Source organism: Eretmochelys imbricata, chromosome 4, assembly GCF_965152235.1.
Source record: "Eretmochelys imbricata isolate rEreImb1 chromosome 4, rEreImb1.hap1, whole genome shotgun sequence".
In the NCBI taxonomy this organism is placed as follows: domain Eukaryota; kingdom Metazoa; phylum Chordata; order Testudines; family Cheloniidae; genus Eretmochelys; species Eretmochelys imbricata.
This window is the reverse complement of record NC_135575.1, coordinates 55,367,048-55,385,112: the sequence shown is the minus strand read 5'-3', so window position 1 is coordinate 55,385,112 and position 18,065 is coordinate 55,367,048. Positions and strand designations below refer to the sequence as shown.

General features: G+C 41.8%; 1 protein-coding gene across 1 annotated transcript in view; it reads left to right on the top strand.

The window, feature by feature from the left end:
* Positions 1–18,065, top strand: part of RNF150 (ring finger protein 150) — a 203,983-nt gene that overhangs the window by 163,946 nt on the left and 21,972 nt on the right. The window contains exon 6 of the mRNA XM_077814442.1: positions 3,277–3,487. Within this exon, the coding sequence (XP_077670568.1) occupies positions 3,277–3,487 (211 nt within the window). The remainder of the gene's footprint in view (positions 1–3,276; positions 3,488–18,065) is intronic.

Sequence of the window (18,065 nt, the reverse complement as noted above, 5' to 3'; positions counted from 1 at the left end):
AGTGGACCTATGTGCTGCATCTTTTTCTTTCTCCTAATGTATTTATAGAAGTTCTTCTTATTGCATTTTATATCCCTTATCAGGAGTAATACATTTTGTGCCTTTCTGATTTTGTCCCTATGTGCTTGTGCTGTTCTTTGCTATTCATTCTTAGCAATTTATCCATGTTTCCACTTTTTGTAGGTTCCTTTTTTGATTTATTTCAGGCCATGAAAGAGCTCCTGATTGAGCCATGTTGGCTTCTTACTGCTACTCTTACTTTCTTTTGCATCGGGATAGCTTGCTGCTGTGCTTTTAATAGTGTCATTTTGAGAAACTGCCAGCTTTGATGAATATTTTCCCCTTAGACTTTTTATCATGGGACTTAATAAACTCAGAGAACAGACATGCTGCACTTTTTTTTTAAGTCCATTATCCTGGCATGAAACAACAGTCAGGAAATTCACAGGAAAGGGTGAAATAGGCTAAAGGACTGATCAAGTAAAGCACTTGGGCACAGGTTTAGCTGAAAAAACATAAGGTGTCTCATTTTCTTCAGTGGGACTACTCAGATGCTTGACATTAACAATGTTTAAATGCTTTGCTAGATCAGGGCCGCTGAATCAGATTTTCAAAAGTATTTAGGCGACTATAGATGCAGATGCTCAGCAAGTGGAATTTTCAAAAGTGCCTAAATAGATTAGGCACTAAATACATTTGAAAATCTACCCTGTAGTGTCTGCTAACTTTTTTAGGCCTAACAGGATATTTGTGTAACTGCAGTTCTATCTGAATATGCCCCTTTATGCTTACAGGTGCTATTGAACACATTGCACACAGTACCCTAATCTTTGAATTTTCCTTGTTTTTATTATTTTATGGCATAACCTTAAGGCATTATATCTGAAGTGGGTGTGCAAGCTCAACCTCTCCCTGCTATGGAGAGAGCAGACCTGACGCCTTTGCTGAAAGGCTTAGGGGAGTCTGCATTCTCATGTACGGCAAAGGGAATTGACTTACACAATTTGCCATTAGTGTTCAGAGGGGAACTCTCCAGAAATCATCAGTCTGACAGTCAGGAAATAAACCAATACAGAAATGCTTGAAAGATCAGTAAATTCTACTGCAATTGGTCATCTCAGCTTGACCAGTGAGTTGCTGTCTAGAGGATATTAACAGAGGTCTTGGCACCAAAACACACAAGCTCTGTAACCATCTGCTTTAAATGCATCTGAATCACTTTTCCATTAGCCCTGAATTTACTGGGATATGTGCATTTATAGGCATGAGTTTTAATTCTGAGCTAAACAGTTATTTTGTTTTTGTTTTTTAATTCACTTGGTTTCTCTGGGACCACAATACAGGAAAGACTCCTGAAATTCCCATTACAATGAATTCTTTATTCTTTCTCATTATTTTCAGCTATAAGAAATGAAGTACAGTATAGGCAAAATGTAAGTCTTTTAATATTGAAAACATTTTTCCTTCTCTTAGCAATAGCTATATACACCCCTTTTCCACCCCTCGTACAAATGTGCACATATGCAGTTCTTATCAGTTCCTCGCCTTCACTTAAGTCTCTGATATCAGCTCTATAGTATGTGTATTTCAAGAAAGCAGTGACTTAAAAGGTACAAAATCCCTTGCAGTTAGTGCCTGTATTTATGTTAATAATCTGACTCAGCAGTGTGCCTACCTCAGGCAGATTATATCAATATATGTGCTCATTTACTCCATGACACACTCCCCCAAACTTTTTTTTTCTGTGAGGAAGCAAACATCAATATTCTGGGCAAGACTTTTTCATACTAAACATTTCCTCTGCATACTGCAAGATAGTCTTCCTACAAATAGTATTAAGAGGATCCAGGTATGTAGAAAGCAAATAAACTATGTATTTATTGGATATTACCATTTAAGGGCCCAAAATTGCAATATTTATCATAGTCCCATTTAAATCAGTGAGGCAACAGTAATAAGCACAAGACATAATAGTAAGTGATTGCAGGATAGGGCCCTAAAAGGAATGGGCGAGAGGAAAAAAATCTAAATTAATGTTTGTTTAACTACAACCACTTATGTATAAATTCAGGAAGAAAATCTAGAGCAGTTATTTCCTTTAAGACTGGTTAAAAGATAGGAAACAAAGGGTAGGAATGAATGGTCCATTTTCAGAATGGAGAGAAGTAAATAGTGGTGTCCCCCAGGGGTACTGGGCCAGTCCTATTCAACATATTCATAAACGATCTGAAAAAAAGGGCAAATAGTGAGGTGGCAAATTTGCAGATGATACAAAACTACTCAAGATAGGTAAGTCCCAGGGAGACTGTGAAGAACTCCAAAAGATCTCTCAAAACTGGGTGACTGGACAACAAAACGGCAGATGAAATTCAATGTTGATAAATGCAAAGTAATGGAGATTGGAAAACATAATTCCAACTATACGTATAAAATGATGGGGTCTAAATTAGCTGTTACCACTCAAGAAAGAGATCTTGGAGTCATTGTTTTCAGAGAATGAAAACATCCACTCAGTGTGCAATGACAGTCAAAAAAGTGAACAGAATGTTGGGAATCATTAAGAAAGGGATAGATAATAAGACAGAAAATATCATATTGCCTCTATATAAATCCATGGTATGCCCACATCTTGAATACTGGTGCAGATGTGGTTGCCCCATCTCAAAAAATATATATGGGAATTGGAAAAGGTTCAGAAAAGGGCAACAAAAATTATTAGGGGTACGTAACGGCTGCCATCTGAGGAGAGGTTAATAAGACTGGGACTTTTCACCTTGGAAAAGAGACAACTAAGGGGGGAGAAGATAGAGGTTTATAAAATCATGACTCGTGGAGTTATTTACTCCTTCTCATAACACAAGAACTAGGGCTCACCCAATGAAATTAATAGGCCACAGATTTAAAACAAACAAAAGGAAGTATTTTTTTCACACAATGCACTGTCAACCTGTGAACTCCTTGTGAGAGGATGTTGTGAAGGCCAAAACTATAACAGGTTTCAACAAAGAACTAGATAAATTCATGGAGGATAGGTCCATCTATGGCTATTAGCCAGGATGGACAGGGATGGTGTTCCTAACCTCTGTTTGCCAGAAGCTGGGAATGGGCAACAGGGGATGGATCACTTGATGATTACCTGTTCTGTTCATTCCCTGTGGGGCACCTGGCATTGGCCACTGTCAGAAGACGGAATACTGGCCTTCTTTCTTAACTGTAGTCCTTAGTATTTTCTCTGTAGAATAAAAGCTCAAAGACTTTTCTTTTTGTTTCCATTAGCCAAATGCGGATTGCATAGATGATATACCTCCAGATTTTGAAGCTTCCATAGGAGGACCACCAACTAATCAGATTACAGGAGCTAGTGATATAACTGTGAATGAAAGCTCTGTAGCTCTGGATCCTCCTGTCCGGACTGTGGGAGTACTACAAGTCATCCAGGATGCAGATCCTCTTCCCCAGGTTGGGGAGGGTAACTTCACAACAAGTAGTAAGTTTCTCCTTCTGGCAGAGTTTGCCCTGACAATAGTATGCAGAAACCTGAATCACAAAGAAATGTATAGAGGCGTGGGGCTTGGAATATTGTTTTCACTACTTAAATTTCACTGAAATCTAGAGGATAAATAACTTGGCTTAAAATGGCACCTTTGAATTATCATGGAGCATAACTGTATCACACATACTCTGAACCCAATGTGCAAATAAATGGATTGAATCTGATAGAATAGCAAAGTGAAATGCATGGAAGAATACTCTAGACTAAGTAGAAATAGGCCTTTTCTGTTAACACAAAGTAGACTAAAGTTATAGACATCTTTACATGTTGTTTGACTGAATCCTTTTACCAAGGCCTTCCTTGATAATCTACACCTATAACCCAGCTCCTTTGTTAAATTCATTTGTTGGATGCCCTTGTCTGCCAAGTTGGGCTACTCCTTATCCCCTGGTCTGCCTTGCTTCGATGTACTATTTTTTCTTATACATGCAGAATTTCACTCTCGCTTCAGTAACATAAAATAGATTCACAGATTTCAAGGCCAGAAGAGACCATTGTGATCATCTAGTCTGACCTCCTGTATAAAACAGTCCAGAGAACTTCCCCAAAATAATTGCTAGAGCATATTTTTTAGAAAAGCATCCAATCTTGATATTAAAATTGCCAGAGATGGAGAATTCACCACAACCCTTGGTAAATTGTTCCAATGGTTAATTACCTAATTGTTATAAAATCTACGCCTTATTTCCATTCTGATTTTGTCTAGCTTCAACTTCCAGCCTTTGAAATCTATTATACTTTTCTCTGTTAGATTGGAGAACCCATTTTTGAATATTTATTTCTCATGTAGGTGCATGTAGACTGCAATTAAGTCGCCATTTAACTTCTCTTTGTTTAGCTAAATAGATTGTGCTCCATGTGTCTGTCACTATTAGGCATGTTTTCTAATCCTTTAATCATTCTCATGGCTCTTCTCTGAATCCTCTTCAATTTTTCAATACCCTTCTTGAATTGTGCAGCAACAGTCACACTTGTGCCAAGAACAGAGGTAAAAATAACCTCTCTACTCTACTCAAGGTACCCCTGTTTATACATCCAAGGATCACATTAGCTCTTTTGGCCATAATATCACACTGGGACTTCATGTTCAGCTGATTATCCACCAAAACTCCCAAATCTAGATTCTGTGGTTCTCATATTAGGGAGTCAGTTCCTTAACCCTTATTAATGAAAAAATCAGCACAGGATAACTATACAGGATGAATCTATTGATGTTGCTTTCCATCATTCAAATAGCAGCAGAGGTGATGTATCCCTATCAGAGAATCCTACTGAAAATGGCAAAGCCAGAAAACAAAGCTAAGGGGAGAGATTCTTCCTCCTGGTCCAGAGCCCGGGGCTGGTTGCAAGGCACTGGAAGGAAGTGCTGCTGCGGCTTTTGAAAGGAACCAGAATAAGTCCTGAACTGGGCAGGGGGAAATCTCCACTTCATAAGCACCTGCATTGATAGGATAACTGCCCATAACACTGTGGAGATTGCAGATGGTGATGCAGCCTATTGCCAGCTAAGGACTGGAGGTGGTAACTTAAGCAGCTCCTAAGTGCATTGAGTGGTTGCATCAACCCTCAGAACAACCAGAATCAGGAAGGCATACTGGAAACTTAAAGCCACCTTAGCCAGCTTCAATGCCCCGGGCTGTACGTTTATGTACTACGCTTCGCACACAATCTCATCCATGGTATTCTGATTTGGTGCTTGGTTTTTCAGTTAATAATAGTTGGGCTGCAATATTATTTATTAGGTATAGGTGATTATTATACTTTGTTCTTTTCAGGATTACATTTAATGCTTGAAAATTTTTTGGCATGGTCGGGTGCGCAAACTTACATCGTTTCAATAACACATCCATATGGTCTGATTCACAATAGTATTCAGCAACTGGACCGTGTTCATTTTGCAAGGGGTTGGCAGTAAACTAACCCCTTCGTGCTCTGCTGGGAGTTAGGGGCCTGAGTTTCAGAGGTGATGAGCACTCGCAGTTCCCACTGAAGTCAACTGGAGTTGTAAGTGTTCCGCCCCTCTGAAATTAAGCCCTCAAGTTCTCAAACCGTACACAGTTTTAACCCAGTTAGGGGGGCACAGTTACAGCCAATACACACTACAACTTAAACCAAGTTATAAGGGGGTGAGAGTGTAACCCTGGTGTAACTGACTTGGTTATAGCTGTATTATAGACATGGCTTTAAACAACAAGAATTATGTCAGAATTGTATTCACTAATTGTATTGAATAGTTCCAGTGTGGTCAAAGACCTAGAACCACAGAGCTTCCCCCAACATCCCCCCATCCCACTCCAGCATGAACTTGGTTTGTCTGTGATTTTACAAATGCTACCAGGAATCTTTGCGGAGATATTTGATTTTTGCCCCTCCCCACTTATGCACTGTTAATGACAGAAGAGTGCTCCTAGGCTGAGTCTGCACTGGAGATTTGCGTGGTTTCTTCTTATGATTGAACCTGTGTGAGCTGAAGCCATGCAGTATTTACAGAGTACACTGCATCCAAACCCTGCACTTGCTGCCACTGTTGTAGTTTTTGTGGATTGCTGTGCTCATCCCACAGTGCTGTTGGTTTTTCTTTCTGTTACTGTTTGGTGGTTTATTTGTTTCCTGACAGGATCCAGAGGCAGGGACCCTCCCAAAGTGGGCCTGGAGGAAGGACATTTTCATACTGCTGCATACATGGGATGAAATTCTGTATCCATTGACGTTAATGGCAAAACTTCCATTGACTTCACTGGGGCCAAGACTTCATCCATGCAGTTTTGACAGTGCTATTACTTTATTTTTGTGAATGTGCTCAGAGGACATTTCCCTCTTCTTCTTCTGAATAGAGAATTTCTTCCTCAAGGCCCTTAGTAACTTTCCTGGCCATGAAGCGCTAGATGGAACTCATTGTAGAGTCCACCTTTGCCACCCCTTATTAAAAACCAAGATCAGATTTTTTGCATGGTAGCTCAGAGCACTAAGTAAAGGACCAGGAGGTACGCTCAACCAATCTCATTACAACACCCAGCACAGTGGGGCCCCAGTCTTCAAGGAAATGTTTGTTAGGTGGTATTAATAATAGGATTTGTATGCTAAATCCTAGAGTGTCCTTTTCAATCCCTGCGTGTATCAGCTGATACCGCATTTTAAAATTAGACAGAGAGAGAGAATTTCTTTAGTTTTATATTCAGCTCAGCTATTGGATTTACTGTTTCAAGAATCAGTGACCCTGTTAATCTTAAGGTCTTCAAAGTGTCAAATCTCTTTTCCCATTCCCTCACCTGTAGTAATGGTCACACTGCATTGTTTCTTATTAGTGGGCTGTTCTGCAGTAAGAGCTATCATGTCTGGAAATGTCATAGCACCTTCAAGCAGGAGCAATTCCATGCAAATGTAAAGCAGGGGTTAGATTGTGGCATTTAGCCACAGCCTCGAATAAGGGGGGGGAGCGGCAGGCGGGTTTTGCCTGGGTGAGCACATGGGGAGTGTACACCTGACAGTGTCCCTTTGAATGGTGCAGCATGCTTCCCTTTCTGGAGACTGACAGCTCCTTGAGTTAGTGCAGACAGCATTCAAGGCCATCTCTCCTCCCCTCCTTACCCCCTTTGGAACAATTTGTTCCTCTGAGTGTGGAATCCTTGCATTTCCACAAGCATAGAAATTGCAGTTATCCCTGGCTTTACATAGAGTGCCTAAGGTCAGCATTAAAGGATCCTTCCCACACCTATGCTTGAGCCAGGTATAATCAGCATTAAGTGTCTGAGTTAAAAATACTGTAGTTCTCTTAGGAAAAGAGCAGCTAGAGTGAGTGTGTGTGTGTGTGTATTGTGACAGGGCAAGGCCAGATGGCTATAGAAAAGTAGTGGGAGATAGATATATTAGCTCCAGGCTAAACAAATCCCTGGTACCAGGATAAGTGAAATGGCAGCTGCTCCAGGTCAATTGAGACACCTGGGGCCAATTAAGAACTTTCCAGAAGGCAGGGAGAAGGCTAGGTTGATTGGGACACCTGAAGCCAATCAAGGGCTGGCTGAAACTAGTTAAAAGCCTCCCAGTCAGTCAGGTGGGTGTGCATGTCAGGAGCTTTGGGAGAGGCTGAGTAGTACACACCATATCAGGCACAAGGAAGGAGACCCTGAGGTAAGGGTGAAGTGGAGCTTGAGGAAGTGAGGGCTGCTGTGGGGGAAGTAGCCCAGGGAATTGTACATGTCATGTTTCTAAAAGGTCAGCTACCATAGCTGATACCATTAGGGTCCCCGGGCTGGAGCCTGGAGTAGAGGGTGGGCCCGGGCCCCCCCCGCACCTTTGCCCCCTGATTAATCACTGAGACTGGGAGACAACAGAGACTGTGCAAGGAAGGATAACTTCTCCTCACCTCCCTCGCTGGCTTATGATGAAAATGGCTCAGTAGACTGTGTCCCTTGTCTCTAGAGAGAGGGGTTATGTGCAGGGTCACAGTGAGCCTCTGAGGCTAGCGAAATCCGCCAGGAAACATGGGACCCACAGAGGCAAGGACAGAGCTTTGTCACTATATATATATAGTTGTTAGAAATCTGGCATTTGGAGACAAATAAAGCATTCATGTACTTTTGTTTCATCTGTGATCATATGGAAATTTCCCAGTTCACATGGTGTTTGCTATTTTTGGTAAGAGTTAGTTTGTATGCATTTTCAGGCTTCATTCACTGTTCATATTTTATTTCTTGGTCAGGCCTATAAATACCTCTGGCCTTTCAAGCTCTACAAGCCCCAAAGGGACACATGTACTGACTCCACCTGTTCAAGAAAATGATTGGCATGCTGCAGAGGGCCCACTAAATTCAACTTCCCCTCGCCCCAACTCTGGAAACTCCCAAGGCAACACCAGAAAGAGAGAGGGTCCTGAGTTGGAGTAACCACTGTGCTCAGTTTGAAGATGGCTGGGTAGCCGGGGAGGTCCACAGATTTTATGTGGACCTGAAGCTGTGAAGCAGAGCTATGTGAATGTGTTTTCTGGTTCATTGGCAATTCCAAAAAAGGAGAAGAAAAAATTGCTACAAATCAAACAAAACAGTTCCTTTGCAACAAAACATTTCATTCAATTCAACCATTTTAAAGGATTTTGATAGAATTAAAGGAAATTTCTCAGTGGAAAGTTATTCAAAAATGTCAAAATGAAACATTCCAACTTCTTCAGTTTTTTTTTTTTTTTACACACAACAATTTGGTGAAACCAACACAAATTCTCAAAATGTTTTGGTGTCACCAAATCAGCATTTTTCACCAAAAGAGTTTCAGATGACCAATTTCACCCTCAGTTCAATTGTGAAGTCTTTCAGATAGGTATGGCAGTAAATTTATTTTCCTGGGTTTTGTTGTTTTGGGGATAAGCTCCAAAGATGTAGATTGTCAGGACGCTTTCACGTTAGTTGGGTAGTTGCTTTATCTTATCTGCTGGTAGTCACTTTGCCATTCTTCTGTGTTATTAGTAGTTTGTTCTGAGGAGTAATTTGAGGAGAGAAAAGCATGTGACAACTGCACAAGCTAACGGTGAAAGCATCGAAACACCAAATTTGTATCCTGGAGATGGAATACTCATGGGATCTACTTACTCAAAAAGTGAGAGGATTGGGTCCCAAGTGCCTTCGATACGATGTGTGTTAATGCCCTGTTAAAGCTCCAAAGTGATGCTAAACTAGACAATTAGCGGGTACTGAAAATTACAGTGGTCTGAGGTCCTGGATTTGTTATTTTAAGGGCTTGTCTACACAGTGTGTTAGTGTGCAACAGGTGAGGTGTAAATTCTGGTCCACAGCAATGTGCCACGCAATATCTAGTGTGGCAGACCCCTCTGCTACATGCTAAACATTCCTTTGTGTCATTGATGTAGTCTTGTTTCAGACAGTCCTAAGATAATGCACGCAAAAGAACTTTTAGTGTGTGGCAGCAGGATCCATGCAGTCCCTTTGTGCGTGATATGCTAGTCCAGACTAAAATTTACACTCAAGGTGATGAGCACTAATTGTATGGTGTCGACAAGCCTAAGACTTGCACCAGTGCCAACATAGCACTGCTGGTCTGAAAGGCTGATGACTTTCTTACAGGAATACCACCAGTGTGAAATTGTCAGTTTCATAAAATGAGTTAAAATAGTTGGTTGCTACACCTGCCCTTGACCCTCTGCCAATGTTTGTGATTTCACAACGACATTTTCCTATTTTAAATTTTTTTTCTTCTTGTCATGTTGGTGTGTGTAACCCACAAAACACAAGTTGTCTCTCTATGGCAGACAGTGAAACTGATTGTACAGAAAGTGCTATCAAATGCACAAAGTAGACAAATTGGAAAGATTGAGACAAGTATTTGTCTCAAATCTGCCATCTCTGGCAACATTAGGGAAAACTTTTAGCAATGGCATAGGTCAGGCCCTTCAGCTCCAGGCCTGGAGGGGACCCTTGATGCATGGATCTCTCTTTTCCTGCACAGAAGGGCTCAGCCACCTCTGTGAGACCTGTCCACCTCTTCTGGATCTCATGTCAGCCCCTCAGCCAGTCAAAGGAGCCGTGTGGGAAAAGAGGGCTGGAATACCAAGGAAGGAGGTGAGGGAGGACTGTGAATTGGTTTAAATTGATATATTAGTTGCCATGGTGATGCTCTGTGAAGCTCTTAGAAAAGGAGTACTTGTGGCACCTTAGAGACTAACCAATTTATTTGAGCATGAGCTTTCGTGAGCTACAGCTCACTTCATCGGATGCATACCGTGGAAACTGTAGCAGACTTTATATATACACAGAGAATATGAAACAATACCTCCTCCGTGGGAGGAGGTATTGTTTCATATTCTCTGTGTATATATAAAGTCTGCTGCAGTTTCCACGGTATGCATCCGATGAAGTGAGCTGTAGCTCACGAAAGCTCATGCTCAAATAAATTGGTTAGTCTCTAAGGTGCCACAAGTACTCCTTTTCTTTTTGCGAATACAGACTAAGACGGCTGTTACTCTGAAACCTGTGAAGCTCTTGTTATGCACAGTCATTTGGAATTGGACACAGAACAAAAGAGACCACTGACAAGCTCCTTAAGCATTAAGTGATCACTGAACATCACAGGCCCCATCAGGGTCTGGATGCCAATGTGCTAGGCCCTGTATGTATACATAGTACTAGATGGATCCTTCCCTGAAAAATTTGCAGGCAAGGCGAGATGTAACATAAAAATAAATCTAACAGGCAATGGGGAAGGGAGGTCTAATGCAGACAGCAACAACAGAATCACCTAAGGCAAAACAAGTTCATGAGGACAAGATATAGGACCAGCATAGGTGAACTGAATGTTCTCTATTTTCTTCAAGTTATAGGGCTATTATAAAGCAAGGTACTCTTCAGCCCCCTATAGCAAGTACATGTTACAACAACATACTAAATTTGATTCCGTTTACAGGAAATTTTGCTAGCTGCATTCTTTCAAAAGTGAGAGATTTCCCTCAGCTTTCCCAGGTTAGTAACCATTGTAAAAAAGGTGGATAATTCCTCATGAACAACAAATCTGGGCAAAATCTCAGTGGCTTTAGCTACACCGCAATTAAACGGCCCAGTAGTATGAGCCCATGTCAGCTGACATGGGCCAGCTGTGGGCATTTAATTGCAATGTAGATATATACCTTAACTGTCATCTCTCTGGGCAAAGACTCTCATCCACTCCTTTCTGAACAGGGGTTTTACACTGCAGTCTCCTTGTGATTCTCCATAAGCACGTCTGACAAACATTTAGACCTTTGCTCTTTTAGTTTCTCTCCACAAGGACAGTGATTTCCCAGCTCTTTCAAACCAGATTTCTTTATTTAAGAACAGAAACATACAGAAAAAATATATAAAGGTCTAAACATCTACTAAACGTACCAGAAGTCATCCATCAGCCTTATGGGGACCCTGACAAGTTTCAGTTCTTTCAACCTTTCAGCATAGTGGGGTGCCCCCTTGGACAAAAGGTCATATCCATTTGTTGAATCAAAAACAAGATCCCAGAAAGTCTCTTTAAAGTCAGCCTTTGTCCCCAATAGCCTTTGTCTCCCAGCCTCCTGAAAACAGGTAAAAGCCAATCACTGTCCTCTTTCTCCTGCCCCCTCCACCCCCAATGGGGCTAAAAGGACTGGATAGCTGCATAGCCAGCCTTGAGATTCTTCATTAATCATACCCTAGTGAATTCAGATTCCACAAGATGTCTCCCCACATGCTTTGTGAGCTAGGAACACACAAACATATATAACATGTATTCATACAAAGGTCTATAAATATTCCATGGGCTCGTTATCATCTGTCTCATCTTGGTATAATGGTCTTTGAAGTTTTCATGCTTTCAAGGTCTGGCTCTAACATACAGATAAAATTTCTAAAGACAGTCTCCAGATAGGCCTGTGTTCATCATACCTGTCACAATGCGCTTAAAAAAAGCTTTTTCCAGATTACTTTGGGCTCATGAATTCAGGTTTTCCTGTAAAATTTTCAATACTTACTGGTTTCACCCTGGTCAGCAAAAAAGTGGTAATGTTTATCTTTTCATGGTAATACCTTCTCATCACAAGATCATACTGTACTTTGTAGCATACTGTTAAAACAGCTTTTCCCTAATTATTGTGGCACTTTGTGTTCCAGCCAAAATCAGGACATGCAAAGAGACCTTTTTTCCCCCCAATGTAACACGTTTTAGAATCTCAAAATGGTTGAATTCAAGTTTTGATTGAGGGTTTTTGTCAGTGCTTATTTTAACTGAACTAGTTTCCTCAGTGTGAGGAAGTTCGATGCAGTGACATCTGCCTGAACTTGCAGCCAGCCTGAAACTACAGCTCTGTGAGGGGATACTGCCCCATGCATCTCAGTGGAGGACTCTGTGTGTGGCAAGGGTTGAAGAGTGCAGCAGGCCAACACACCACCCACCAAGGCACACTCCAGCTGCTGGGATAAGTACTTGGAGGGCGTGGGGGGGCGGAAATACTTTGCTGCCACCAAGTCTCTGTAAAGGGGAGAATGGCATCTCCTGCAGGAAAAGGGAACCCCGTGCTATTTACCTATCTGGGAGGCAAGGGGCACCCCTGCCACCACCAGAGCACAATGATGGGGCTACAGGGGGGACCTGTAGTCTGTTGTGCTCAGGGCTCTGGATTGTCTTATTCCAGCCCTGCACGTGAAACACACTCAACCGCCAAAGTGCCCAGAAAGACATTTGTGAAATATACACACAACTTTGGGCTTTATCGTTTTTAATAGCACCAACCGGCTTCTTCAACGTTCTCTTCATTTTCACTTAGATAATGTGCCTGAGGCACTTCTCTTTGGAGAGAGGGCAAGAGCATATGCTCTGTTGTGACAGTAGTTAGACTCTGTTATGGCACGTTGTACCAAGTACAGAAACATATTTGGAAATGTGTGTGGTGGAAGTGTTTTTCTTGCCACATTCTGATTAGCATGGTGCTGCATGACAACAAAGAAAAGGGCTGCAAGCAGAGAAAATGTATGGAAAAGATGCAGAACAAGATACCAAAACATAGGCACCGACTCCATGGGTGCTCTGGAGCTGAAGCGCCCACCGAAAAAAATAGGGGGTGCTCTGGATTAATCTTTTGTGGGCCCTAGCACCCAGACCGTGGCCCCGCCCTCTGTTTCTTCCTGCCCCGATCAGCCTCTTCCCCCGAGGCCCCGCCTGCTGCTCTGCCCCAAGGCCCGGTCCTACCCCCCACTCAGCCTTTCCCCCCACCCTGAGTCCCTGCCTGCTGCTTGCACAGGGTGGGGAGCGAGCAGGAGGAGAGGAGGTAGGGGCAGAGAGGAGTGAGCAGCGGGTGTGGCCTCAGGGGGAGGAGGCCGTGTGGGGGCAGACCATACACTGGGGCCCTTTCTGCATGTGTGCCCGGCACATTGATGCCATTGTAAATCCGATACTGAGCACCTATGCGCCACTGTGTTGATGATAGTTTCATCCAGAAAGCTACAGTGAGACATAATGTCTTTAAACTGGGCCATTCGTGAAGACAGCTTGTAGGTGAGTGCAATGATTTTAATATACTGTAATTCATGATAATGTAATTATGTAGTTTAATAATGATTAAATTAAGATATCAATATAGACACATATTCAATAACTAGAATATGAAAGAAGTGGATAAATATGCTAAAAATAGCCTCCCCCCAAAACTGGCAGAGAGCCCCCCCATCCATCCCCACCCCAAACAGACACACCTCTTCAAAAGCACCCGCCAGCAAAAACAAAAGTCAGCACTCGTGTACCAAAATGTCCGGAAGTCTACTAGTGAAGAGAGGACAGCATATCACAGGGGTGGCCGACGTGCGGCTCTTCAGAAGTTAATATGCGACTCCTTGTATAGGCACCGACTCCGTGGCTGAAGCTACAGGCATCAACTTTCCAATGTGCCGGGGGGTGCTCACTGCTCAACCCCCTGGCTTTGCTACAGGCCCTGCCCCCAACTCCACCCCTCCCACCCCCTGCCGTGCCCTCATTCCTCCCCCTCCCTCCGAGAGCCTCTTGCACGCCAGAAAACAGCCGATTGGGAGGTGCAGGAAGGAAGGGGGAGACGCTGATTGGCGGGGCCGCCGGTGGGCGGGAGGCACTGGGAGCGGGGTGGGGGAGCTGTTGACGTATTACTGTGGCTGTTTGGCAATGTACATTGGTAAATTCTGGCTCAGGTTGGCCACCCCGGAATATGAGATGACGATGAACATGCTTTTATAATAGATTTCTTTCTTTAATAGCATTATCTCAAGAACAAAAATGCAAAGTTGATTAAAAAATTTTAAAAAATAAAAATTTCTCCTGATACAGTTATAAAATGAGACAGCATATTTTGAATATTCCACTGGAACATGGCCCTTTCAAAGTAACATATCAAACATGTAAGGTGGCACTTGAGGTGCATTTTGTCCAACATGCATGGTATTTTTAACAAGGCTGAGGCATTGACTTAAGAACTATGCTAAACGTGTCAATTCTGCTTAAAGAGACACTCAAGATCCTAAATATAGATCTAGAAGTCCCTTCCAAAATATTAGTGATACCTTTAAAAATGTCTTTCTAATATGTGAAAAGCCAGAAATCATTAGGGCTTCAATACTCTTATCATTAGAGTTCTTAGAAAACACAACCCTAAACAAATCCTGCTCTGGAATTTCTGTTGCCTGCTCTCCCAGCTGTTCAGAGGTTGATAGCTTTTTCCATTCTGAGAACACATTTTAAAGGAAAAGGTGCGAGGAAAAGCTGGAATGGAGAGATCATCTTTTGGACTGATCAGCCTGGACTACTACTAATTACTTTACTTTCCACCAACTAGCTGGACGCATTTGGGTTTGTTTGAAGGAATTCTTTCTTTCTCTATCATGCTAAATAGATGTGGCAAATAAACACTTCAGGTTATCTCTCATTAGTAAGGATAGGACTAATGCTTACACGTAAGTCTGCTTTCCCGGTGGAATTCTGTGCATGTAAAGGATGTTTATTTTGATTCAGAAGGTTCATATTATTTCTAAATGAAATAATTGGGCCATATTTTAACTTTTTAATTTTTTTGCAGATCCCCAAAAGGCATTCTTTTTCCATATGGAAACTGTCAGTTTAAAAACAGAGCCTTTTTTAGGCCATTGGAGCTCCACTAAAATATTTTTAACAGTTTTATTTTTTAATTTTATATCTGAAAAATGGCTACACTATTTTTATAGCAGTGTTAATGATGGAAATACTAACACAGATTTAAAATTAGTGGTGCAAAGGTAGCTTCATTTATTTAGAGGTTTCACAAGTAACTTTCCTGGTTGTCAGATCATTGAAAGGTAAAATAACAAAGCTATCTTAGCTTCCCTTCAGTGGGTAGGATAACAAGTCACCTTCATTCTTTTTTCCCAAAGAATGTGTGTGAAGGTTCAGAACTTAAAAATGGTTTTAAAAACTGGAAAGATAAATTGGGAACAGAGGTGTTTCTTTAAAAATCTAGGGAAAAAAAACTTTTCCATAACTAACGATGTATTGAAATGAATGGAATAGAGGCAGAAGCTTTTCAATTCAAGTAAAGTGTTCAGAAATGAGTTTTTGTCTTGGTGTAAATTGGATAGTAACACTTCAGTAGACTTAATACAGCTGCCTCTGTTAGAAGGTTTGTGTGCAGCAGAGCAGCAAGGTGGCCATGTTAATGGCACACCTTTGGTGACCAGGTGATCTAGTTTTCTAGGAATATCTTCCTCACATTTTTAAAGGATTTGTTCACCTTTCCAGTGGTTTTGTTTGTTTTGTTATACTGCTTATAAAAAAAACCTGCAAACTGAAATCCTCTTTCAATAGAATAGAAATAACATAGGTTTCCCCATTCTGCCTGGCCAATGAGCCTTAAAGCTGATCTTGAGCTGGCCTCCTCATAGAGTCAGTAAAATCTCCTTGTTCATTATGGCTGTGATTTTTTCTTTATGCACAAGGCCTATGCATCACTTCAGTCCCACTAACCCCCTATTTTGAGGACTCAGATCATGCATAGGCCTTTTGCTGGTCTTCTGCACAGGGGTAAATTCCACCCCTGGGTGTTGCAACCTCTTGCACGCAAGCAGAGTACTGCACCCGTACAGAGCCTCATTGACTTCACAGAGGTTCCACACAGGCACAGCAGTCTATCAGTGCCTCAACCCTTGGCCTTTCTAAGGAGCCCTCCAACCAGGATACTAGTTAGCGTCAAGTATAATGGATTTTTTTGTTATGTGAAACCTTGTCCACTTGGGACTGGACTGAGATGGTACACTTATTTTAAGTAGGCTGCCAAACAGTTGTCAAGTGGTAACAGCTTTCCATCACTACTGGGATGGGATGGGTTTGGATCAGTGACCTGAAACTACCTCCAAGGCACTAGCTCTGCTGCTTTTTGTGGCTGTGTCCTCCCTTCGGTTTGTAATTGTCACATCTCCTTAGCAGCTTTAGATCTGGCAAATGGAATTTTTTTCTTCTTCCATTGTATTATTTTTGTTAATAGAGGGGAAAGAAAGTGAAAGAAGCTCATTAAAGAAGCAAAAAAAAAATCACTTGTTTAAAGATGGTAAAATAAAGAACCTGGCCTGACATTTCGTCAGATCAGGTCAAGTTAAATGACTTAATAGATTTTTTTCAACTTTTAAAAACTTAACTTTACCTTAAAGTTGAATCATCTGAAAAATGTTTTATATGAAATGCTCTTGTTACCTCGATTTCAGATCAAACAACAGAAGGGCTGCCTTTATTTTTCTTTCTGTAAGTAAACTTTACAGGCTCTCTTTTAAATAAGCTTTTGACTCCAAGAGACATGGTCTAGAAAGCAAAGGCTGTTTTTTTAATAATTCAGTAAGTTTGATTTCACCATTTCAGCATTATTAAGGAACATGTCTGCGACATTCCCTTCTGGTGTTATCCAGACCAGTGATCTGCTAGGTCACTCCAATCCTTGACTCTGGGAGCCAGCCTTACCCTGCTCTGCTGTGAGAACCCCCACTCCTGGGCTGTTCACGCACAGCCTCTGGCATGTAAGCTGCTTCTTTGATTGTGCAACCGAATGACACTAGCCAATACCCCTAGGAACCTCCCTCTTGAAGAGTCCAGTTATGTCTGCTAGACACTGCAAGCTTATATACCAGGCTTGTTATCCCAAGGGGAGTCAGATTTGGTCAAATGAAATAAAAACGGTCAAATGAAATAAAAGCAAAACACATTCTAAGCTGACCTTAACAATTTCAGTGCCCTTATAAACTTAGATGCTTCTCACCACAAGCTGGCTGGTAGCTCTTTAGCCAGGCTCTCCCCTTTGATCAGCGCTTCAGTCACTTGGTGTAGTGTCTGTAGATGTAGGTGGAAGAGTGAGAGAGAGAGCATGGCAAATGTTTCTCCCTTTTATCATGTCCTTTCTTCCCTCTTGGCTTTGCTGTCCCCCACCCCCTTGAGAGTCAGGTGAGCATTACCTCATCGCAGTTCCAAACTGACCAAAGGAAGGGGGGTAACTCCCTCAAGAGTCTAACAGATTCTTTGTTGTTGCCTAGGCCAGCATCCTTTGCTCCTATGAGGCTGGGCTGGGTTTGTCCCATACCTGCCCTGATGACGTGTGAACTGCCTCTCTGCTCTTGGAGAGTTTTTGCCTGTTCTTATTTTAAGCCATGAGGATACATTTTCAGCCTCATAATTATATACATGAAATTATAACCTATAACCTTACTATACCATTACTGTAAAATTACTATAACATCACTATAACAACCATGCTCAGTGCATCATGAGCCTTCCGAAGACACCCAACATGACAAACTGTGCATTGGATACCACATCATCATTTTGTAAAGATGGGGGTGTAGGGCATTCCCCCGAAGTACAGAGCGTCACAATGTCCCATTTAAAAAGAGATGTACTTTAAATGATTTTAAAGGGTTTATTTGGACAAAACATGGGAGAAAGTGCTTGATTTACAGGAAGTACTTTTCTAGGCTGCTATTTAATAGTCATGCATGTATGTACGCACACTCTCATTTGTTAGAATTTTGTCCAC